Source organism: Xyrauchen texanus, chromosome 3 (genome assembly GCF_025860055.1).
Source record: "Xyrauchen texanus isolate HMW12.3.18 chromosome 3, RBS_HiC_50CHRs, whole genome shotgun sequence".
NCBI classification, from domain to species: domain Eukaryota; kingdom Metazoa; phylum Chordata; class Actinopteri; order Cypriniformes; family Catostomidae; genus Xyrauchen; species Xyrauchen texanus.
In genome coordinates, this window is record NC_068278.1 from 46,206,963 (window position 1) to 46,233,679 (window position 26,717).

Sequence of the window (26,717 nt, forward strand, 5' to 3'; positions counted from 1 at the left end):
CCGCAGCTTCAGTCAAACCGCTGCACCCTTGACAGCTCTAACCTCCACGCGTGTTCCTTTCAGGTGGTCAGATCAGGCTCAGGAGGCTTTCCAGAGACATAAGAAATGTTTCACCTCTGCACCTATCCTGTCTGTTCCTGACCCTGATCTGCAATTTATTGTGGAGGAAAAGTACATCCCTGTGCATTCTTCTTGCACTGCCTGAGCCCGGCTGAACAGAACTATGATGTCGGTAACCGGGAGCTGCTCGCGGTGAGGCTGGCCCTGGGTGAGTGGCGTCACTGGCTGGAGGGCGCGGCGGAGCCCTTCTTAGTCTGGACAGATCATAAAATATCCGGTATATCCTTTCGGCCAGGAGGTTGAACCCTCGGCAGGCCAGATGGGCACTCTTTTTCGGCCGGTTCCATTTCACCCTCTCATGCCGGCCAAGATCGAAGAACGTTAAGCCTGACGCCCTGTCCCGTCTCTTTGACTGCCCTAGGGGTAAGTCGTTTCCCGACACTATAATGCCTGAGGATGTTGTGGTGGCTGCCGTGTCCTGAGGGGTCGAGGGATGGGTCAGGGAGGCCCTACGAGGGTTGGCTATTCCGATGGGTTGCCCTGATGGTCTGTTATTTGTCCCTGAGCCGTTGCGTGCAGTTGTGTTGAAGTGGAGCCACTCATTGAGGCTGGCCTGTCACCCAGGTGTGTGGAGAACACTGGCTTCTGCTCGTCAACATTTCTGGTGGCCCACCATGGACCAAGACACCAGACAGTTTGTGGCAGCCTGCTTGGTTTGCGCCCAGAATAATTCTTCTAACAAGCCTCCCGCTGATCTGCTGCAAACTTTACCTGTTCCCTCCCACCCCTGGTCTCACATTTCCCTTGATTTTGTTACTGGCCTCCCTCCTCATTCGCATCCCCTTTTCAGTGCTCTCTTGGTAATCAGCCTCCTCTGTTTTCTTAGCAAGAATCTGAAGCCGCTGTCCCCGCTGCCCAGGCCTTTGTCAAGCGTTGTAAAAGAACCTGGAGAAGAGCCAGAGAGGTTCTGCTTCGGGCAGGGAGACGTGCCAAGGTGGCAGCAGACCGCCGTCGGACTCCGGCACCCAAGTATGTCTGTGGGCAGAGGTTATGGCTGTCCACTAAGGACCTACCTCTTAAGGTGCCGGCACGCAAGTTAGCACCCAGGTTCATAGGTGCCAAATCGACAATGACCCCAAGTATACCTCCAAAGTTGTGGCAAAATGACTTAAGGACAATAAAGTCAAGGTATTGGAGTGGCCTTCACAAAGCCCTGACCTCAATCTGATATTATTTGTGGGCAGAACTGAAAAAGTGTGTGCGAGCAAGGATGCCTTCAAACTTGACTCAGTTACACCAGTTCTGTCTGGAGCAATGGGGCAAAATTCCAGCAATTTATTGTAAAGGCTTATGGAAGGCTACCCAAAAGGTTTGACCCAAGTTAGGCGATGCTACCAAATAATAACAAATTGTATGTAAACTTTTCATCCACTGGGAACGTGATGAAAGAAATAAATAATTGTCCCTATTATTATTCTGACATTTCAATTCTTAAAATAAAGTAGTGATCCTAACTGACCTAACACAGGCCAGGGGAAGTGATCACATCACTCCTACCTTGAAATACTTGCACTGGCTCCCTGTCAGGTTTCGTGTTGATTTTAAAATGATGATTACCTACAAGGCTTTGCATGGTTGGTTCCCCAATATTTGTCTGAGCTTTTAACCCTGTACACCCCAAAGTGCGTTCTCCGCTCCACTAAATCTTGTCTTTTAACTGTTCCTCATACTGGTTTACACTCAATGGGTGACAGGGCCTTCTCTTCTTATGCTCCAAAAATATAGAACGATCTACCCTCAGAACTTAGAGAAGTTCAGTCTTTTAGTGAATTTAAACCATATCTTAAAACTTATTTGATCCTATTGTTTTAAATTAATTTATTATTATAATTTTATTTACTGTGTTTTTCCATTAGCTGTTTCGAGATGCATGTTTATTCTATATGTATTAAGCTCTGTATTTTTTTCCTTTCTATCTAAAGCGCATTGAGAGGCCTCTCTCTCTAAAGGCGCTATATAAAATAAAGTTTATTATGATTAATTCTATTATAATTATGTGTGCATTCTCAAGAGTTAATGACAATATGTGTTGTTTACATTTGTTAACACAGCTATGTGTTTGTATGCGTGTATGCTGTTCACCTCTCCTAAAATGTTCTGTTCCCGATAATGATGTCCTGCGAGGGAGGAGAGCAGGATGAACCTGGTTACGCCCAATATCGTCAATCCCGTGGAGATCAGACAGATGTGTAGGTTTGGGTGGGAGGGGAGGAGGCGTCTGTGGCTCTGATGTATTCACACAGAAGGGTCGGTCAAATCTAAATATGTCAGGTGGCCGCCGTAGAGAGATGGGAGAGGAGAGAGAGGAAGAGAGAGAAGAGGAAAGAGAGAGCGGGCCACAGGGGGCACTAAAGGGAGGCTCGGATGTCCTGCCCAAAAGGAACAGGTAGGGGAAGGAGTCATTAAGTGGGGTGGGGCTAAAAACATCCTCTGTGTATTCAGACGAGCTCTGCTCAAAGGAGCGTTCTGAGTTAGAGATACTATCACACCTAGGATATAAAAAGAGCACAGATACAGTAAACACATAAGAAATATGAATATACACACAAATAGAGACTCAATTTAGATTATTAATACTTATTTGTTTTAAACAACTAAATGTTATTTCTTTAAGTACAACCTACTGATGCAAATCTGCTATGGAAAATGTACTTTTCTTTAGAGGAAGAGAATATGTGGTTTTGAATACAGACTATTCCTGCTGAATATTCTGGCTAAATTTGCATATCAATTAAATTTTTTTTTTTTTTAAATGAAACTTCTTATGAAGAGAAAAATTGTGACACATACAGAAATGCATCAATAAAAGGTAAGCTAAATCAGCAGCATTTGTGGCATAATGTTGAGAACCAAAAATTTTTTTAGACGAATCTTTTGTTTATTAAAAAAGAAGCAAAAATCGCAGATACAGTAAGATATTTACTCAGTGGAATTGAACCGGGTCAGTGTATAAACATTAAAATAGACACTGTTTCAAAAGTAGAGCCACAAGCTGTAAACATTAAATGTTTTACCATGATTTTAATGTAATAAAATCGCTTACCTTATCAGTGTAAAGTTATATCCATACAACTTTGTTGTCATGACTATGTAATGCTGGTAAACCCTGTAATCCCGGTAAGTGATTTTTACCACAGTCAAATCATATAGAACAGAAATGTTATCATACTAAAATCATGCTAACATGTGTAATGTTTGTGCATTGTGATTGTCATTGGTAATCAACATTATACTACAAATGCTTTCAATTAAGCTTACCTTGTATTGAACTCAGAGCATTCCTTTAAATTAGAAATAAATGTCTATACATTTGCTCAAGTGTCTGACATTATTGCTTAAGCACTTAAGAAAATGGTTTATTGCAGGGTTTATGGAGAAAGCAGCATTGTCTTATGCCTTTAAAGGGATTAAGAGAAAGTGGTTTAGCGCATCCAGGTTTCTCTCGGGGAATTCAGCTAATGTGGTCATGTGAACACATGAGCGGCTTTCTAATGGGCATTTGAAGAGTGTGCATGTGTGTGAACAGACTGAATAACAAATAGTATGGAGTCCACAGTCAGCACAGAGGAAAGAACTCAACATTTCTTGGAGTACAGTGGGAAAAATCACATACACTATAACTAAACCCATTTATACACACCAATGTAAAATATCAACAGTCCCTCACGTTGGTATATGCACTCAAGTACAAATCCCAGAGTTTTATGTGAGAGGGAAACCCCACTACTGCAGCCCGATTCTGCTGCAAGTCATGATGCAAAGTTAAGGAAACAAAAACAGCAACAACTCTGGAATATCTGGAAATAAAGCGAAGCAACAGAATATAAAATAGCGAAGTCTTCCTCGGATTGCATGTTTGTCATTTACACAATTGTCATATGGAAATGCGTTGCTGTGGAGAAAGCTGCTTAAACCAGAACACTGCTTTCTTGCTATAAGTCACTTTCTTGCAATTAGGCGCTTTCTGGTGTCCATAGTCAGTCTTAAGGTGAACATGAAATCAAAATAGACTATATTTCTTTTTTTTTTTAACACACAATCCAGGTATTTTAGTGTGAATAATTAATTGGAGCACATTCATCTTCATCTTTCATCAGACTGTAATAACTCCCCCTCTGAAACAACTCCCAAGAACTCTTAATTTTCAACGTCTTCCCTCCAACCACTAGTCATACAGACCACTTTTTTTATCCAATTATTTACAGATGGATAAAATCATTTAACATTTTTTTCTCATACATCACATTACACAACCATTTTACGTAATGTCCTGATATCCTGGACTTTGCTTTGAATTATAAATCTGATGTTTAAAATTATGTTTAAGGCAAGTTAAGTAGATCAGGAACACAGTTCATTCCAAGACTTATAAATCAGATTTCCACCTGGGTAGCTCAGCAAGTAAAAACCCTGACTACCACACCTGGTGACGCACATTCGAATCCAAGGCGTGCTGAGTGACTCCAGTCAGGCTTCCCAAGCAACCAGTTGGCCTGGTTGCTAGGGTGGGTAGAGACATGTTGGGTTAACATCCTCGTGGTCACTATAATGTGGTTCTTGCGTAAGTTGTGCGTGGATGCAGTGGAGAATAGCGTGACCCTCCACACGTGCTACGTCTCTGCGTTAACGTGCACAACATGCCACGTGATAAGATGCGCATATTGACGGTCTCAGACACTGAGGCAGCTGAGATTCCTCCTCCGAACCACTACGCCACCATGAGAACTTAATGTGCATTGGGAATTGGGCATGCGAAATTGGGGAGAAAATGGAGGAAGAAAAAAAAATCTTATTTCCAGGAACAAATATTACTCTGCGAAACTTGCTATGTTATTCAGTTAATTTATACTATAACTACAGTATAAGCTGCCTTAAAGACACTTTAAAAAAATTCAAGGTGCGTTTTTACATAAACCATTAAGTCTCTACTTAACATGCAGGTTCCTAAGATTTTATTCAAATCTAATCACAGTGTGTTATGCTGCAATGATCAAAATCAAAAGATTTCACTGAAGCGAGAAGCATGAGAGATTTTCTATCCTCATTTCTTCTCTCGGACACCATTTATTAAATCAGATTAAAGAAAAACCAGATAGCCTATGTTATGATTGTGTGGGAAGCAGGAGAAGGCAGTCGGGATGTTTGGATCCAAACGCGGGTTTTATTAACAAGCTTAAACAAACAAAATAAACAAACACAGGAACAAACGAAAAGTCCACGATGGGAAAAAGTCAAACTCAAACACAAAATAACATCAGGAGAACTCAGGTTGAAAAACATCCACGAATGAGCATCAGGGTGAGCATTAACAATGAACATGAAAACGGTAACGATTGACAAAGGAAAGGGAAAACAACAGGGTTTAAATAGACAGACACAATGAAGACTAAACGAGACACAGGTGAGAACGATGATGAGTGCAGGCAGTGAGGGAAGCCGGAAATTGTGGGAATTGTAGTTTTCAACAAGGACAGTGAGACTCGGGGCAGACAACAAGGAAAACATGACATGGAATATGATCCGTGAAGGGTGAAACGGAAAACACGGGGCAGACAACAAGGAAACGTGACATGGAACGTGAAAGGTGGCATGTGAAACAGACAACACGGGGCAGACAACATAGGAACGTGACAGCCTACTGCCATATGGAATGAATCTCATTTCCGTGTTGAGATTAATAAGTAATTATTATTTGTATAACATGTAATCAGAAGATATGGGGTGGGCCTTGCCTGACGATGCTCTTCACGCCCGTCTCACATTGAGAGAGGAAGAGGTAATCAAGTGGTGGGCTGATCTCTGATTCGCTGGGCCTGTCGAGGACAGCGTGGTTGTCGACAGTAACTGTGCCCTGATTGGCCTCAGGAGAAACATGAGGAGAGAGGGCTGGAGAGGGCTGCTGGGAAGAGGGAGTGCGATTAAGACTGTCCATTGATTCTATCAGAGAGAGAGAGAGAGAGAGAGAGAGAGAGAGAGAGAGAGAGAGAGAAAGAGAAATAGAGAGACATTTGCTTTGATACCTTGATTTATCTGTACTTTTTACTTTTATTTTTATGTGAAGAAGAAAACATAAAAAAGAGATGAATAACCATACTTCAAAGGTATAGTGCACCTAAAAAATTTACATTCTGTCATTTTGTTTAAAACCTATATGACTTTCTGTCTTGTGTGAATGTTAGCAGAATGTTAGACTCAGTCACCATTCACCATGCCCAAATATCATATCAGTGGCTTAATTAAAGGTGCATCCACAAATGTTTTCCTCTTTAAAAAAGTTTAATTCCCCAAGACATAAATTATAATTTTGCAATATATGTAGAAAATCATGACCACACGCATTCAAGTGAAGACTCCAATCATATCAGTAATCTTATAAAAGCTGTTTTTTTCTACATGGAGAGGGACCGCACATGGGATCTGCCATGTTAGAATCACATAACCAGCCAAATATTACTCGCTCAATCTCAGTAACCATCCTGTTATTTGACACTTTCACTCATTGATTTAATCATGGCAGACTGTGAATACTACATTTCTACAATGGTACCTGAAACTGAAAACTATTGATTTTAAATGATGCTGCATCCAAGACGCTAGGTGTCAGTAAGTCCAAGATGATACAAAGACAAAAGTTACTGAGTGCACCTTTTATAAAGACAGTTAAAAATACTCCAAATCGTTTTAATTGACAATAAACTGAGGTTGCCTCAGTTTGTTGAATCATGACTGAAATTCTGATATGAGACTCCGACCTGCTGATGCTTGAAATGGCTACTGAGTAATGTGGAGGTCAAGTATGTAAACAGCAGTTGATAACCGACTTTTGATCATGCTGTATCAAGTAGGATAATCTGAGGGGTATAATATGGGTTCACCCAAATATTGCTTCTTTGCTCTGCTGCAAGACCAGCTTAGACAAGCACTAATTTCAAACTGGTTAATGAGGGTAAGTGCTGGTCTAACTAGTGGACAAGCAAAAGTACCAGTTAGTATCTGGTGTGGCCACCAGCTGCATCAAGTACTGCAGTGCATCTCCTCCTCATGGACTGCACCAGATTTGTCAGTTCTTGCTGCGAGATGTTACCCCACTCTTCCACCAAGGCACTTGCAAGTTCCCTGTAAATTCTGGGGAGAATGGCCCTAGACCTTCCCTCCGATCATACAGGTCCCTGACATGCTAAATGTGATTGAGATCCGGGCTCTTCGCTGGCCCTGGCAGAACTCTGACTTTCCTGTCTTGAAGGAAATCATGCACAGAACAAGCAGTATGTCATTGATGATTCATTGTGTTATTGATACGCTGGAGGGAGCATGTCAGGATGAGCCTGCAGGAAGGGTAACACATGAGGGAGGAGGATGTCTTCCCTGTAACGCACAGGTTTGCCTGCAATGACAACAAGCTCAGTCCGATGATGCTGTGACACACCACCCCAGATCATGACGGATTCTCCACCTCCAAATCAATCGCGCTCCAGAGTACAGGCCTCTGTGTAACATTCATTCCTTCTATGATAAACGTGAGTCTGACCATCATCCCTGGTGAGACAAAACTGTGACTCGTCAGTGAAGAGCACTTTATGCCAGTCCTGTCTTGTCCAGCAAAGGTGGCTTTGTGCCCATAGGCTACATTGTTGCTAGTGATGTCTGGTAAGGACCTGCCTTAAAACAGGCCTACAAGCCCTCAGTCCAGCCTCTCTGTCTGAGTCTGAGCACTGATGGAGGGATTGTGCATTCCTGGTGTAACTCGGGTAGGTGTTGTTGCTTTCCTGTATCTGTCCCACATGTCTGATATCCGGATGTACTGATCCTGTGCAGGTGTTGTTACATGTGGTCTGCCACTGCGAGAACAATTAGCTGTCCTTCCTGTCTCCCTGTAGCGCTGTCTTAGGCGTCTCACAGTACAGACATTTTATTGCCTTGGCTACATCTGAAGTGCTCATGCAGCATGCCTAAGGCATGTTCACGCAGATGAGCAGGGACCCTGGGCATCTTTCTTTTAGTGTTTTTAAGAGTCAGTAGAATGGTCTCGGCTGTGGCTCAGTTTGTAGAGTGGGTCGGCTGTCAATCGCAGGGTCAGCGGTTTGATTCCTGGCCCACATGACTCCACATGCCAAAGTGTCCTTGGGCAAGACACTGAACCCCAAGTTGCTCCCAATGGCAGGTTAGCGCCTTGCATGGCAGCTCTGCCACCATTGGTGTATGAGTGTGTGTGTGTGATGGGTGATTGGGAAACAGTGTAAAGCGCTTTGGTAACCTCGAAGGTTAAAAAAAGAGCAGACCATTTATCATTTACCATAGAATGTAGTAAGTGTGTCCTACATCAAATACAGTACATACTCTTACAGTACGCGGTTTCGGACGCAGGGGTAATGTTTTGTGAGACACCTTTATTTTATGTAGAGCAACAGTACAACTGCAATTTATGGTTGCTAAGGTATTGAGATTTGGGGACAACGGAGCTCTAATGAGCAGTTATAAACGTGATGGTGTCAAAAGGACAGTAGAGATACAACAAGTTGTCATGGCAATGTGTCATGGTGACATGTTGTCCGGTTGTCATGGTGAAAGGGGTGACATGGACAGTAGAGATAGAGTAAGGGTTGTCATGGTGATGGGGCCACAGACAGAGTAGAGATACTGTGGGATACGGTGACTGGTTGTCATGGTAACAATATCAGAGGGAGAGTAGATATATGGACAGTATTTGTGTCTCGTTTCGAAGGCTGCGTGCTAGGTAAGACACGTCCTTTGAAGGGTTCAGTATACCGAGCGTCCTCCTTTAAACAAGTCTCATTTAAATGAGATGGCCTTCGTAGGACAAATGGAAATGGAACTTTACATGGTTGCAATGACAGCACGCCACTCTTTAACAAGCACAAGCACTTTGAGTGAGAAGGTAACAAATTCCTTTTGGAAGGGAATTTATGAGGTACATTTTAGGAGAGTTATAATGATGTTAAGAGAAAAGAAAATGTATTTTACAGGTGTACTTTTAGTCTAATACTTTATTTTAATTATATATTAATATAATTATACATATTATATACTATGCACCCATCTACTGAGGTGCTTCAATTTGGGAATTAGCATTACTTGCGTTTGAACATCATATTTACGGGCAAATTGGCGTAATTTTTTTAGACATTTCTGTTGAAGCAAAGAATTGTGGGTTGTGAGTGGCCACAAAGGATACACCTCTTGCATCCTCCAAATTCCCATGAAAGGTGGTCACATTCAAAGGCTGCATCCAAATTGACCTACTCGCTTTCATGAAATGAGATAGCCTCGATGACATATGCAGCCGTCAAATGCGACCTCCGGAGGCACCAAACGGTGTCTTTTTATGTAGTGTCAGAGTACATACTGCATTTGATGAAGAATGTACTTCTCTGTCAATAAAATAGTATGTTCTTTAGGTATGCGGGTGAGTAGTGTGAATACATCATTCGGGAACATGAGCATTGTGTAGTGACCCAAACACCTACGAGTCAGGCATCCATTGTTAAGTCAGAAACAAAATATGGAAGAAGCCAAACTTAAACAAATACACAATGAACGACTGTAAAATATATTTTTCTGTTGTAACGGTGAATAAGAGTAAGTGAATATATTAGGGATGTCATAAAATATTGATGATTATTAACCAGCAGGGGTGTAAAGTAACTAATTACAAATACTCACGGTACTGTAATTAAGCCGTTTCCCCCAGAAATTGTACTTTAAGTAGTTTAAAATTGTTATACTTTTACTTGAGTACATTTTAAGTGCTGTAACTGTACTTTTACTGCGCTATTTTCCCTCTGTCTGTGTTTGCTACTTCCCTGTCCTGATTTTATTTTTATCCATCAACGTGATTGGCTATGACTTCCATCAAATCAAAACACACATAGAAAATATTAACGGGAGTTGTAGATCTGGCGCCCACTGTTATGGATGTGGACTATGCCTCAAACAACAGTTCAACACCTAAAAGGGCTTTCCACAGTGAAGTGTCATGTGAGTTTAGCTCGCTCATGCCAGATATCAGCATTAACCTTGCCTCTAATTTGAAGAAACATATGGAGGTAAATTTCACATTTCTGCTAACTAGATTCTGTGTCTATAATGTAGCCTGTAAATTAGCTATCTATCACTGAGATTACTGGATTGCTGTGAGAGATTAATGCAATGTTATCGATAGGGTGATCTCGATGTTTATTGGAAAAAATTAGATGTCCTATATATCGATCATAAACTTTTGAGTATTTTCTACAATTAGCCTATGTGTTCTACATCTAGACCAGGAGTGTTCATTACATCGATCACGATAGCAAAACCACCACTGGTTGGTTGATCTAGATAAAATATAAAAGATTGTCTTTTTATTTCCTGGCGTCTCTAGCTGCGTGCTGTTTGACTGACATGGAGCTAATGTTGTTTGCGTTTTACATTCACTTGTGTTCAGAGTGCGCTAATGCTGCCTAAATGATCAAATAGACTTTATAATTCCACCAATGCCCGTCTTGGTGAGGCATTAATGTAAACACAGTCGGTTATGTCTAAAGTGAACGTAAACAGCGAAAAAAAAAAAAAAATAAAATACAAAATTAATCATTTGTATCAAAATGTCAGACTTGATTTGTTACAGAATAGGGCACGGTCTAGTATGTCATTAAAAGGCTATTAGTCAAACAAAAATAACAAAAAAACAAGAAAACCCAGTAGCTTTAAAATTATTAATTTATAATAATAATAATAATAATATTTTTTAAATAATATTGTTAGTTTTTTAGTAATACCAACCAACGATGTAGAGTGTGTGTTAATTTGTATAATAAATTACCAGGAAAGTAGAGATGATAAAATAATTTATAATTATGCTTAGCCAAGTTTTTTTCTAATGGACGATAAAAAACATTCCAAAACAAATCAACATTTGTAGAGCAATACTTCATATTTATATACAATATATCATCCAGTAATGAATAGAGTAAATATTCTGTTCTTTAATAATGATTTGTGTCTAAATTAATTGGAAACTTTTTGTCTTATCTCTATGGGACTGCAGAAATGTTAACAGCCTATGGAGACGGCCAGCCCACATGTGTGCATATGTACCTTCTTAGAAAATATTTGTTTCTAATTTTAGAACGCGCCATCTTGTCCCCACTTTAATTAACCCTGCTGCTCATGCTTTAACAAAGTTGTGTTGAGAAATATGTTTGAAAAGACAAAGACTATTGTGCAATGTGCAGCCCTATTTATATCTGAATTATACATATTATAATCCTGATATACTCTATATCAATAATCATTGGGAAAATCTTCCGATTATCGATACATGAAAACAGCATCAATCCCAAGCCTAGAATACACCTGCATCGCTTTTACATGACCTATATGATTTATTCAAAACCAGCTGAAAAGAGCTGCACGACTTGCTCCGCCATTTTTTTAAATTCAGTTTTTTAAATGTGTCTCCGCAGACCCCCTGGCATTATGGGATATTAAGGTGTCCAGTGAATGCACACTTCAGAATCTCGGTGGATGTAGTAAGTCATCCGGGTATTTCTCACCTACTGTTTTATGAATACTGAGAATTAGGATACCCTACTCCATTGACATAGTACCTTTGTAGGGTGTATCATACTACCACCGGCACATAGTAAGGAAGTATGCTTATTTGAATGCAGCCATGGTGACTGGTTGTCATTATGACGGCATAAGACGAAAAATCTAAATACATTGAGCTGTTGTCATGGTGATGGTTTCAGAGGGAGTTAGAGCTGACAGTATTCTGTAACTTGTGGCCCTAGCGGAGATCAACATTTGCGTTTTTAAAAAAGGTTCACACACAAGTCTTGTTTTAAGAGAACCCCACACAGTTTGTTTATTTGAGTGTCTTGACACATGGTCTAAAGCAGGATCTGAAACTGCAGCCCTCCAGGTGTGAAGAAAATCTGTCTGATGCTTTTTGTCCCCAAAACTACAGTCCCTGTTTGAACAATATGTCCGACAATCACCACTGGCATACGCAGTGCTGGGTAGATTACTTCTGGTACTGTTTATAAATGACACGATTTAAATTGTAATCAGTAATATAATCCTTTATACTTCTGGATTATTTATTACATATTTTGATGAAAATCTAATCATTAACATTAAATATATTAAGTACAACTAACACTCATTTAATTAAAGAGTAAAACATGTATATTATATAATATACAATACATATATACAGAACCTTCAAGTGCTTCTTAAGATTGGATGTGGAGTTTTTTTCATTTAATCAAATTTTTGTAAGGCATAGATTGCATTGCTGTTATTTTCCCCCATCTCCTTTTGAAAGTAGTTATTTTTGCATGTGGTATAATGAGGAACAGGATCGCACTGTCTTCAAATTATATAGTGCTACCTGGATATGCCTGTAATCCATAAAAAATAACTGTAATCTGATTATGCTCATTATAAAATGTAATATAATAATCCAATTACAAGTACTCATATCTGTAATCAGATTACATAATCCAGTTTACATGTAATTTGCTACTACCCGAGCAGTGGGTGTGACGTGAAGTAAGTGACATGAAGGCATCTGAAGAGATCTGTGTGTGTAGAGGACAGCACGGACAAGCATGTTGATCTTTATATACACACTTTATCTTTCACAATCGGCCTTTCCCAGTTTAGAGGCGTGTGCAACCGTCTAATGTGTTATGTATTCAAGCTATGTGTGTGTATATGAAACCCTCCCTGACGCTGTATCACTCATTTTTCCAAGTAATGTATAACTTGTGGTTTCTCTCTCGCTCTCGCTCTCTCGCTCTCTCTCTCTCTCTCTCTCTCTCTCTCTCTCTCTCTCGCTCGCTCGCTCTGTGTGTTTGCTATTTCACAATAGTCATGTTAAAGATAGTTCACCCAAAAATTAAACTTCTGACATAATTTACTTACCCTCATGTTGTTCCAAATTCATATGACTTATTTTAGGCAGAATGTTAGGGACTAACAGCATCAGCCAACATTCACTTTAATTACGTAGAAAACATGCTAACTGACTGAGGCTCACTGTGAGGCTTTTGTGCTCCACAGAAAAAAGACAGGGTTTGTAATGACATTAAGGTAAATATATGATGACAGATCTATCCCTTTAAATGTTAACCTTATTGCAGTCTCATAATCATTATCAGAACAGATTTAATAAAATAATACAATTTGAAACATTTACATATTTTCTTGCTCTAATAGTAGTCATCTGCACTGTGGGAGTGACACTAGCTGTTTGCTACATTGCTGTAGTCAAAGATATGGGACGATAAGTGCCGCCTGCTTATGGGCTGTCTTCAGCATGACCGACGTGTACGTGTGAGTGCTGTCTGTCTGAACTCTGTGACACAGCTGTTGCTCTGCAGACTATTGGAAATAGAGTAATAGAGATGGAGGAATGGAATAGAATATTAAAATAAGACGTCATTTCTCTCACTCTTGGATTCTGTCTGCATCTCTCAGTCTCTGCATCTCTCTCTGAAGAAACATCCCGTGGTTAATTATTTCTCTGTCCGTTATTCGTTATAAAACTGCAGTTAGAGGAATTTGAATCATTAGGTTTATCAAGATCTGGTGCAGTGAAGGGGATGATCGTGGGCACTTTTTTGGTGACATTTTCCGATCAAGGTTTTTTTTTCTGTTGCACTTTCCTTTCTCATTAGCCCACACTTTTATGCATTGTTATTTATTCATGCTGTGGTTACTGCAGAAGATACATTATATTAATGATAAATTAGATTTTATTATAAACTAGGATTTAAACTTTTGATCCTTATAAATATATATAGTTGGAAAATGTTATATATAGGGAGAAAGATGTGGAATGTAATCGTGACACACCACAGGCTAGACCTAAACCTGCATCACCAGCATGAGCACCACAACATGAGCACATGTATTTATTTACTACAGCACCATGACTTCAATAATGTGCTATATATATATTTCCCTGTATACCTTGCTGTTAGTGCATCACTTGAAATTGTCTCTTTATCTGTCACTCATAACTCATCACTGCTCAGGTATGAATAAGGTGACTTTCCATAACATCTGTGCCAATGTTTCTATTGGAGCTTTTGCTTCAGATATGCTTGTGTATTACTATAATCAGATTTGTGAGCAGATGTTCATGTATTTATATTTTTCTAAACCATATTGTTTTTCGCAAAATGCGTATTTAGGGTGCATTAAATAATCCACACGACTCCAGATGACAAATAAATTTCGTCTGAATCAAAAGATTGATTATTATTTTTATTTTTTTATTAATACTAATTACAAATGTTCGCTTCCGTACATCTCTGTGATGCACGCACAAGAGAGGGATAACGTAAGCTCGTTGTTAAGGTCACGTCACGTGGAGGAGGAGGCAGGAAGTACGACATTGTTTACAAGAGGAGCAGCGCTGTGCAAAAGTTGAATTTTCTATGTTGTAGATTTGTATTTGTTTAAGTGTATTGTTCAATATGGTCATTTGGAGTATGTATCCTGGATGCTTCAACCTTCAGAAACCCCAAAAAACATGCATGGCGGGAAAAATATTAACTTTTCATCGATAGCATGATCATGAGCGTGAGCGATTGAAGCTCTGGCTTATCGTGCTGAACCTGGATATCAGTAGGCCTACACCCCTACATTCTCTCAAATATTGGAGGGTGTACATTTTACCCCTGAGGATTTCAGACCATCGAAAGAAACAAGTAGAAAGTTCTGCTGTGCCCCAGTAAAATTGTCCCAATAAATCCTGAGAGTGATCTGCATGCGATTTAAATGTACACCGAACTATGGTTTCCTATTCAAAACAAGAGACTAATTGTGACACCTGTTAAAGTGAAAACTGTTCCTCATCTATTCAATCAAATATACCTTCACCCCCTGTGCCCCTCTCTCTAACAATATGCGAGCGCTCCACATGAACTCCAACTCAAATGTAAACACTTGACAGTTTGGTTTGATTTAAACATGCATTAAGAATGGCACAGGAGGAGCATTTCACCGGAGAAGCATATTTAAAAAACTACTGCAAACTAGCCTACAGACAGAAACTCAAAGTTCTTCCTGGAATGTTCTGCCAAAATAAAAGCCAGAGGGTTTTAACGTTAAGAAATTATGACTGAAATTGTATTAGTATTATTGTATAATATAGCTATATTCATATTATTAATGTTTTCAATTATAACAACAACAATATAATAATATATGACAAATTACAATAATTTTATATCCTATCACAACTAAAGTGAACACAAAAGAGATCCATAAAAGAATACACTCCACATTCCAGGTCTACCTGCTGTATAATGAGAAAAAACAGTGCCAATAGAACTTTATGTTCACTGAAGATTTTCACTGGAATTACTGTTATTTTTGCTGCTGCATTATCCAGTAGAGTAGTTATCAATAAAGGTTTTCTTAATAGACTACACATTTTTTATGTAATTCATTTCTGTGAAAAGAAATGTGTAGTTATAGACCCCTTTTCCACCTGGTATTAAAGTTTGGGTGATCCGATCACATGTGGTCATAGAAAAATGTGTTTTGATGCATCCCTAATTATAAAATTTAGAATTGTATTATTTCAAACAAAGTCTAATTTAAAAGAATCATTTTGGGGTTTTTGGCCCAGTGTGTCCAAAGTCCAAAATGTTCGGTTTCGGACAAAAGTTTTCATTTCGGTGCATTACTAGTTAGGTAGAGTCTCTATTTTCAGTGATGCCATTTCAGTGTGGATGAGAGGCGTAAACGTACTGAAATGAATGCTCTTTCAAACGAAAATGGATTAGTGTGGACGTGGCCTTAAACTTGCATCATTTGCAAGAGCATCGTGAGTCAACGTATCATAGCATGTATGCTAACGAGTAGGTTATTGGTTCTAAACTGGGTTTGCTTCAGGATGCACATTTTAAATTGAACAAATTTGGCTAGTGTCTACCAAGTTACAAATCAATTTGTTGCAAAATAACGCAGAATTATACTGGACACACAGCTTTTGGTGTCGTAAACTAAAGATGTGGGAAGTGTTTTCTCCCTTTTAAAAGTTGATTAGCATATTTATTTTGCTATCCTATTTATGCATATGGTTAGGTGCATTTTATTATCATTTGCATTTACCATTGTTTTTTGCCTGAACAGACATGTGAACCATTTTTGGGTCATAACCCACCATTTGAGAACCACTTAACTAGACCAGGGCTCTGACAACACCATGCTAGTTATAGTAATTGGGGAGTATCTGTCCACTAAATGACTGTTAATTCATTCATATTATCATAGGTTATCTAACCGCTTCACCCAGGAAATTCTCACCTGCACGTCTATTCAGTCCTCCAAATGTACAAATCTGTCCGATACTCTGAACCCAGATGTTCATCTCCTCTGCCGTTTTGGCCAGCAAGTAAAAGATGCGTGTGGCAGTCTTCACCACAAACAGGTGCTGATTCTGGTACTGCCGTTTCGTGAGCCCCACATCCGCCTCAATGCTGACCTCACACTCCTGAAGGTCAATAGTTCTGATTGGTTTACGGGAACTCTTGCTGCGGTAATATTCCAAAACGTCAGGATTCCCACTCATCCGACCCCTCCGGAGAATAAACCATCGTTTCCGCCATGACTGGGAGAGAAAGACAGGGAAACAGAATTAGATTGACGTTAAACACAATCACACTGATTAGCAATAAAGTTAAAATGTCTTATTTGATCTTTGGATCTCGTCTTGTTTTTCAAACTACAGACAAAGACTCTTTTTGTGTCTGAAAAAGAGCTCTCTATAATCATCTACATACATACATACATACATTTAGGGTCAAACAAGAGTTAGCAGGTTTTGCACAAGAACCTGTATAAGTTTGAGTTTAAAGGAATATTCTGGGTTCAATACAAGTTAAGCTCAATCGACAGCATTTGTGACAAGTTTATTACCGCAAAAAGTAATTTCGACTTGTCTGCCCTTTTCTTTAAGAAAAGCAAAAATTGAAGTTACTGTGCACACAATGACTTCATCGGTGACTAAAAACCCCCAGATTTGGGGCTGTAATATGAGTTTAAATACAGTATGGTCATTAGTTGTATTATGTTGTTATAATATTAAAGAGGCCCTATTATGCTTTTTGGGGATTATACCTTTCCTTTAGTGTGTAACATAGCTCTTTGTGCATGTAAAAGTTCTGCACAAAGGTATGGGATGGGAAAAACCGAAGCCAATGTTACCATAGTTATAGAAGTGTTTACAGCTGCTCAGGAAGCTGCTGTTATGGTAAGGGCTGTTACATTTCCAACACATGCTCTTTGTGGTTGACCAATCACAACAGACTAGGCCAGCTGACCAATCAGAGTAGACTGTGCTTTTCGTAAAGGGGGGGCTTTAAAGAGACAGGAGGTAAATCAGAGTGTTTGAACCAGAATATGAGGAGCAGGTAAACTAAATGTACAATGTGAGAAACATTATGTGTTTTTTGAACATTAAAGCATGTAAACCTATTCTAGTAGACCCCATAAATACAATTATGAACCTGTAAATTAGCATAATATGGGCACTTTAAGAGGTTATTAGGTTATTATACCATCATGGGGTAATTAGGTTATTATTAGCTTATGAAGTTAATGCATAACTTTGAGGCTATTAGGTCATTGTTTGATTTGGTTATTTTCCTGTACGTGTAAGCTGTGCCTGCCTCAGGTACTAGAGATAAATTATTTTCACTTATTTCTGAAACTACTGAAGAAATGCTTTTCTCAGCAAAGAGAAAGGCAGGAAAGAGATAAAGAGGGAGAGCAGTTTCCATTCATTCCCAGGTTTACTCATAGTTTCCCTCTCCCTCTTTCTTTCTCTTTTTCTATTTGGGTAAAAGTATCACAGTTTGTAGTCTTGTACATCATTTATAATGCCATGCATGAGATATGTTAGTGAGAGCTAACCATCAGATACAATACAAAAAAACTGATATTCCTTAAACACTTGCTGTGATTTGGATTTTCCTGTTATTCCCATTTATTAGAATATCTAACAACAGAGAAAGAAGAGAAAGTTCTGCATTTTGCATGTCCTTGAGTTAGCACATAGTGTTAATGCTTTCAACATGACAGCCTCATTCCTGAATTTTCTAGAACCACAGCTTGTACTACTGAACGGCCACTCAAGGCCATTCAGTAGTACAAGCTGTGGTTCTAGAAAATTTTCTAGAAAACAACGGCAACAGCAATATGATTATTGGGCACTGCACCAATGTTCAGCTAGGTTTATTATAATTAATTATTATTAGAAATAATTAATAGAAAAAAAAATTATTCCACCATTTTTATCCTAAGTGTAGGTGTTACTAGTTGCCAAGCAACATACTCTGTAAAAGTGTTAACCTGCAATTGTTACTTTGAGATATTTCAACCTAAGTAACACTTATAAATGTATTACAATGGTGTAACCAAGTGTTTTCAAGTTGACTCTGCAATTTTAAATAATATTTGGACTTGATTAAAACAAGTGAATTTAGATGTTACCAAATTTTTTTTGGTTAACGTTTCATTCAGTGTAGCAACTAAAGGATTTTACAACACCTACGAACGTGGCTCATGAATCACAATTTCTAGTCAGAACTTTTACATTTAGTTCTATTTTGCTTCTGTCTGTGACTTTGTTGAATTGGTTGCTCTTTTCTCTCTCTGTATAGCTGTGACCATGATTTTACCAAGGCAGTCATCCATTACACAACACACGATGATTAATATGTCTCAAAGAAGCCTTGAGCATTTAATTAATCTTTTTAACAGACAGCAAAGTGTCAATAAGTTTACACAAGTCTGGTGTTTTGATTGATTCTGTATGTTAGATTTAATAAAGGCTGTAAAACAACATTGCCTTCTTTCAGCAATATTTAAAGGGTCACACTGTCCCATTCGCATTGTGAGTTCCTCCCAAGAGATAATTTTTTCCAGATGTAAAAACTGGTCTCAACAAATGCATTGTGGGTAAATAAGCCACAGAGATGCAGGATTTCTGCACCTCTGGTGTCACAAGCCAAACTTACTTCCTCTTCTTGGGGACACATACCACGTGCTGACATGAGTCCTGTCAGCCCGATTAAGCAAGATGAGACCAGAAAAGACTAGAAATTTCTGGTCTCATCTTCTGGTGTTTTCGGTAATGTAGCAGATGATTTTTATCCAAAGTGACTAGTAGTACACTTCCAGCAATGCCAGTCCCCCTGGAGCAGCCTGTAACTCTCCATTTCTCTCAAATATCCAACTTGCTTTAGAACCAGCAACTTTTACTCTGCCAGCTAAAAAAACTTTAAATCCTCTCATCATTTACTCACCATCATGCCATCCCAGATGTGTATTGCATTCTTATACAGAACACAAATGAAGACTTTTAGAAAAATATATCAGCTTTGTAAGTCCATGCAATGCAAGTGAATGGTGACCAAAATTATGAAGCATTTGTCACAGTGACCACACAGTGTTCTGAGCATGCTCACTGCGGCAGGGTCAGGGCATGGCCTTGATTTACCTCTGTCTCAAACAAAGACCTTCTCTCTATTCTTTCTTTTGGAACGGTTAAATTTTCTTCCTCTTATGCATGTGTTTGTGAGTCTGTTCTGGTCAAAGAAAGGAACTAGAGCAATGTTTTCCCAGAACTCTTCACAGAAGGGAAGTTTAAAACTAGCCCAAAGTTAGTCGACAAGCAAGCATCAACCTCTTCCGTTTGTATGTATGTTTATGCATGTTGTGAACTTGTAAACTGTGCTCTGAGTTTATTTGCATGTTTTTGGAGCAAAACGGTGCGTGAGAGTGTACAGTTAAAGATGAAGAAGTTTACATACACCTTAGCCAAAAACATTTAAACTCAGTTTTTCACAATTCCTGACATTTAATCATAGAAAACATTCCATGTCTTAGGTCAGTTAGGATCACTATTTTAAGAATGTGAAATATCAGAATAATAGTAGAGATAATGATTAGCTTTTATTTCCTTCATCACATTCCCAGTGGGTCAGAAGTTTACATACAATTTGTTAATATTTAGTAGCATTGCCCTTAAATTGTTTAACTTGTGCCAAACATTTTGGGCAGTCTTCCATGAGCTTCTCACAATAAGTTGCTGGAACTTTGGGCCATTCCTCCAGACTGAACTGGTGTGACTGAGTCAGGTCTGTAGGCCTCCTTGCTCCCACATGTTTTTTTTAGTTCTGCCCACATATCAGCTCTTTTGCAAGGTCAGCGCTTTGTGATGGCTGCTCCAATACCTTGACTTTGTTGTGCTTAAGCCATTTTTCCATGACTTTGGAGGTATGCTTGTGGTCATTACCCATTTGGAAGACCCATTTGCACGAGCTTCATGAGCTCCATGCGTCCAATGGAGTGTACACTTGTGTACTATTGTTTGTAGAGATGAACGTGGTACCTTAAGGCATTTGGAAATTGCTCCCAAGGATGAACCAGATTGTGGGGGTCCACAATGTTTTTTTCTGAAGTCTTGGCTGATTTCTTTTGATTTTCCCATAATGTCTTAATGCCTTAACATTCAGCCACAGGTACACCTCCAATTCAGTACACCTCCAATCAGAAGCTAATTGTCTAACTGTCTAAAGGCTTGACATAATTTTCTGGAATTTTCCAAGCTGTTTAAAGGCACAGTTATCTTAGTGTATGTAAACACCTGACCCACTGGAATTGTGACATAGTCAATTCAAAGTAAAACAATCTGTCTGTAAACAATTGCTGGAGAAATGTACTTGTGTCATGCACAAAATAGATGTCAACTAAACGACTTGCCAAAACTATAGTTTCTAATATTAAATCTGTGGAGTGGTTCAAAAAAAGAGTTTTAATGACTTCAACCTAACTGTATGTAAACATCTGATTTCATCTGTATCTGTTGTTGTGCGTGTTTGTTTGGTTTCTGTTAGTTCATGTTAGAAAGAGAAGCAGATTACAAAAACGGACAGTCCTATAATCATTATGTGAATCTGAGCTAAATTTCAATGTGTTTTCTATAAACAAACAAAGTGTATATCCACTGCTATTTTTTCGGAATGTTCAGTGCAAATGTGTTACAAAAAACTCTTTGGTGTTTGCAGGCTATGTGTGCTCGTGTTTGTAAGTACAATAAAAAACTTTAACCATGATGTGCTTCATGTTGTAACATCTAAATTAACTATTATATTTTTGACTAGTATAAATTATCTAGTCAAAAATATTATTTAAAATCACAGAATCAACCTGAATACATTAGTTTGCACCAACAAAACTAATTTGGGTTAGATCAGGTAGAAATTGCTGCTTAAAGGAATAATTCACCCAATATTTAAAATTCTCTCATCATTTACTCACCCTCATACCATCCCAGATGTGTATGACTTTCTTTCTTTTGCAGAACACAAACAAAGATTTTTAGAGTATCTCAGCTCTGCAGGTCCATACAATGCAAGTGAATGGTGGCCAAAACTTTGAAAGTCAAAAATTAACGTGGGAGAAACAAAACCAAAAATGAGGGAAAAATAGAACAGAAAACATACTGACTAATAAAACTGAACTAAACAGAAATAATTGGACAAGGGAGAAAATAATAAAAAATACAAAAATAGAACTAAAAACAAACCAACAGGGGAGAACTGGAAACAGATAGGAACAACTCGACTGGAGACTAAAACACAACACAACGATCTGTCAAGGAAGGCAAAACAAAGGACAGATTAGAAAGGAATGGATTGAAAACAGGTGCTGCCCATAATCTCAAACAGCATTAATCAGCTCAAACGCAACACCTGTGGGAAACACGAGGGGAGGAGGAAAACAAAAGCACGTGGACAACCTAAGAGATGGGTGGAGGAAACTGTCACAATCCTGCTAAATGAAGATTAAAACAATACCAAAATGGCAGGATCGTGACAGTACCCCCCCCCCCCCCCCCCCGATCAAGACAATACAAAACTAGATGAAAAAACAGACAACGGTAAGTAAGGGTGGGGGAAACAGGTAGACAATACATGAGTCCAAGCTAAATAAACAGGAGAACCTGCAGAACAGACCAGGATGGAACCGGCAGGGCAGGCCAGGGTGGAACCGGTGAGAAAAGCCAGGGTGGCACAGGCAGAGCAAGCCAGGGTGGAGCACCTAAACTGGGCTTGGTGACTTGGCTGAGCTTGGTGACTTTGCTGGGAGTAATGGCTTGGGTAGGTATGGCGGCTTGAAAGGAAGGAATGACTTGACTGGACACAGAATCAGAATCCAGAATAGGCTCAGTGATTGCCACAGGGAGCAGGACAGGTTTGTTGACAGCCACAGGGAACTGGACAGGTTTATCGACAGTTTCAGAGGACCGGACAGAATTGTCAACAGCCACAGGGAACTGGACAGTGTTATGGGGTGGCTGTGGCTCAGATGGTAGAGCACTCCACTAATCGCAGGGTTGGTGGTTTGATTCCCAGCCCACACAATTCCACATGCCGAAGTGGAGTCACAAGTGGAGGGCAAGACACTGAACCCCAAGTTGCTCCCAATGGCAGGCAAGGCAGCTTGCAAGGCACTATAGAAGTGCAGACCATTTACCATTGACAGGCTCAGGGTACAGAACGGACTCTTCAAGACAGCCACCGGGAACTGGACAGGTGGTTCCAGGATGGGAGCGAGGTCAGGCAACAGCCGCAGGAGAAATGCCTCCGTGGCCGTGAGCACAGGCAGTGACAGGAGAACAACTTCAGTGGTTGTCAGCACTGGCAGTGTCGGGAACGACCTCTGTGGTTGTGAGCACAGGCAGTGACAGGGGAAGGGCCTCTGTGGTCGTGAGCACAGACAGTGATGGGGGAACAACCTCCGTGGTTGTGAGCACAGGCAGTGATGAGGGAATGGCCTCCATGGCCGTGGGCACAGGCAATGGGCCAAAGAGTAGGGGCCCATCTCCTTCTGCTCTTCCAAGCAGTAAGAGGGAGCCTACAAGCTGTAGGGGATGGCTAAAGCCTCTTAGCGTTCAGCAGCGGGAACGGCCACTGCCTCCTGATGGTCAAAAGTGGAAACTGTCGCCACCTCCTGGCAGAACAATTCCTCTGGCGATGGTGTTGAGAAGCCCGAGAAACCTCTCCAAAGACTCCGACAGAGTGGGATTCGGCAGAGGTGGTTCACCAAATCCAATCAGGACAAATGAAACATATAATGCAGCTCCTGCCCAAAAAAATCAGCTTGAGGATGGTCTCATCAATACCCTGTCCGGAGGCCACCTCAGCCAACTGTCACAATCTTGCCAAATCAAGATAAAAACAAGACCAGAATGGCAGGATCATGACAGGTTAGCACTTTTTACAGTGTACTGTAAGTGCATGTATGTGAAAGACCCCTAAATACAGACTCATTTACACATTTGAATGCACAATAACTTGTGAAAATACACACACACACACAAGTATAGAAACTCACTCACCTAAAAGCTGACCCCAAAACTACACACTTGCACATCCAAACATACACTCACACATTATATACACAGTTACTCACATAAATACACACTCACACACAAGAATAGAAACTTCTCTACCTAAACACATCTAATAGTATATATAAACAATTGTTTTTAATAATATGCAATATGTTATTAATATGCAGTAACCTCATTGCATGACTCTTCTAAAGGTGTACATTTGTTATATGTTTATCTGAGCATAGGTTCTGTATGTGTATGTACAAGTATTGATGTGTTCTCCCATAATAGAACATTGTTTTGCCATCACTATAACTTTAATCATGGGACTATACTACACCAGCAAGTACTTCCTAATTTCACAGAAAAAAAAGAAAGAATAAGAGACAGAGTGAGAGAAAGAGAAAGAGAGTGAGTGAATATCTTTCTTTCTAGGCAATAAAGTAAAACAAAATCACACTGGTAGCACACAACAAACACACCTCCCCACTGTCTCATATTTTACTCTCAGGTGAAGCCACAAAACCAGAGAGACTGAGAAAATGTATGCATGTATTCCAACATCTTATGGAGTTTTGTGTCCCTTGCGACAGTTGCCTTCAGCTTGCTCAAATGGGTTGTAGATACAATTATTATTTAATTATTTAATTTCTATACACAATTTACAATCATATTTAATCAAACTACACAATGATCACTCTAAGACCTTATAGATATTACAGTTTCATTTTTTGTTAACGCATGATTAACGTATCATGCGTCAAGGCCTTGAATAACGTATAACGTGTCAGTAAGGGCAGCCGGTGGACTTTCTGCTTCCCTCCTAGGGTAAGATGGTGCCCCCCTAGGGAGGTGGTGCCCTACGCAGACTGCGAAGTCTGCTTATAGGGAGCTGCGGTACTGCTCATCTCATTTTTGCCTGTGTGGTCTCTGATAGCACGAGGCATTTCTGAACGCAGGGTCACTCTCAACTGCCTGGCACCCTACACTTCCCATGTTTTGCAACACACCCAAATTTCACAGAAACAGACAGCGAGAGAGAGAGAGTTGGGGAGGAAAGAGAGCATGTTTGTGGTGTCAGGCTGACACTTTCACACACGTCTTATGACTGGTGGTCCACCCTGTCTTTTCTCCTCTCACTCAAACAACGAGACCTCCACGTCCACGCAGAGACAAACCTAGCATCTACAGTATGTCTGTGTAATTATTAGAGTTGTATAAAGCAACTCTTGAACATTATTTTGCACTTGCTTTTGGAATGGGCAATTTGGGCAAAACAAAAAACGTTACAGTGAGGCACTTACAATGGAAGTGAATGGGGCCCTTTTTTGGAGGGTTTAAAAAGGCAGAAATGTGAAGCTTATAATTTTAGAAAAGCACTTACATTAATTATTTTGTTGAAACTCATGTATTATTTGAGCGTAAAGTTGTTTAAATCATAATTTTTACAGTAATTTTAGGATTTTTGACAGTACATCATCATGGCAACAAAGATGTAAAATTGGCAATAATTTTACACAGAAAAGGTTAGCAAGCGATTTTATCACACTAAAATCATATTAACTTGCTAATTGTTTGTCTCGTGGCTATACTTTTGAAATAGTCAGTATTTTACTTTAATGGATTGGCCCCATTCACTTCCATTGTAAGTGCCACACTAACCCAGATTTTCTCTTTTTTTATGAAATGGAGGGGCATCTGTACAATGTACGGATTTAGCTGTTTCTGAAGGAAATTGTTACTTTAATTCAACTGATCACAAAGTATAGTCAGGACATTACTGATGTAAAAAAAACAGCACCATCACTATTTGAAAAAGTCATTTTTTATCAAATCTAGACAGGCCCCATTTCCAGCAGCCATCACTTCAACGATCAGGTATCCTTGAGTAATCATGCTAAATTGCTCATTTGGTACGTTAAGTAGAGCTTTACATTGTCATGGTGTTTGTGATTTGCCACAGTATGCAATAGACTTTCGTGTCTTAAGGTCAATATTATGGAAATAAATTTGAAAAAAGAAACAGCTTTCTCTAGAAACTTCAGTCAATCGTTGTTTCGAGGAATAAAAGCTATACAATGCTTGACATTGCCAAAAAACTGAAGATTTCATACAAAGGTGTTCACTACAGTCTTCAAAGACAAAGGACAACTGGCTCTAACAAGGAGAGAAAGAGATGTGGAAGGCCAGATGTAAAACTAAACAAGAGGATAAATACATCAACGTCTTTAGTTTTAGAAATGGACACCTCACATGTCCTCAGCTGACAGTTTTATTGAATTCCACCCTCACAACACCAGTTTCATGTACAACAGTAAAAAGAAGACTCAGGGGTTCAGGCCTTATGGGAAGAATTGCAAAGAAAAAGCCATTTTGAATCAGAAAAACAAAAAGAAATGGTCAGAGTGGGCAAAGAAACTCAGACATTGGGCAACAGATAATTGGAAAAGAGTGTTATGGATCTTCTTTTTTGGGGGGTGGGGGGGGGGGGTGATTTTCTCCCCTTTTCTCCCAAATTTGTAATGCCCAATTCCAAATGCACACTAAGTCCTCACAGTGGTGTAGAGACTCGCCTCAATCCGGGTTGCAGAGGATGAATCTCAGTTGCCTCTGCATCTGAGATGTCAATCCGAGCATTTTATCACGTGGCTTGTTAAGCGCGTTATCGCAAAGACCTAGCGCATGTTGAGGGTTCATGCTATTCTCCACGACATCCAAGCACAACTCACCACGTGCCCCACCGAGAGTGAGAACCACATTATTGTGACCACGAGGAGGTTAACCCAACATGACTCTACCCACCCTTTGGTTGCTTAGGAAGCCTGACTGGAGTTACTCAGCATGCCCTGGATTCGAACTTGTGACTCCAGGTGTGGAAGTTAGTGTCTTTACTTGCTGAGCTACCCAGGCCCCCCAAGTGTTTTGGATCTTAACCCCACTGAGCTTGTGTGGGATCAGCTAGACTGTAAGGTGCGTGAGAAGTGCCCGACAAGACAGGAAGCGTGGGGTGAAATGTCACCTGAGTATCTGGACAAACTGAAAGCTAGAATTCTAAGGATCTGCAAAGCTCGGATGAGAACTCTTTGAAGCAGTTTAAGAAGTGTAATAGTATTTTTTCACATTATTAATGTCCTGACAATACATTGTGATCAGTTGAATGCCACTT

The 26,717-nt window shown here is 39.7% G+C and overlaps 1 protein-coding gene across 1 annotated transcript in view; it reads right to left on the reverse strand.

Moving 5' to 3' along the window:
* The window catches only part of LOC127633506 (GRB2-associated-binding protein 3-like), a 43,291-nt gene that overhangs the window by 10,651 nt on the left and 5,923 nt on the right, over positions 1-26,717 (reverse strand). Inside the window, exons 2-4 of the mRNA XM_052112668.1 lie at positions 16,453-16,756; positions 5,853-6,057; positions 2,203-2,609 (exon numbers count right to left, since the gene is read on the reverse strand). Of these exons, the coding sequence (XP_051968628.1) occupies positions 2,203-2,609; positions 5,853-6,057; positions 16,453-16,756 (916 nt within the window). The remainder of the gene's footprint in view (positions 1-2,202; positions 2,610-5,852; positions 6,058-16,452; positions 16,757-26,717) is intronic.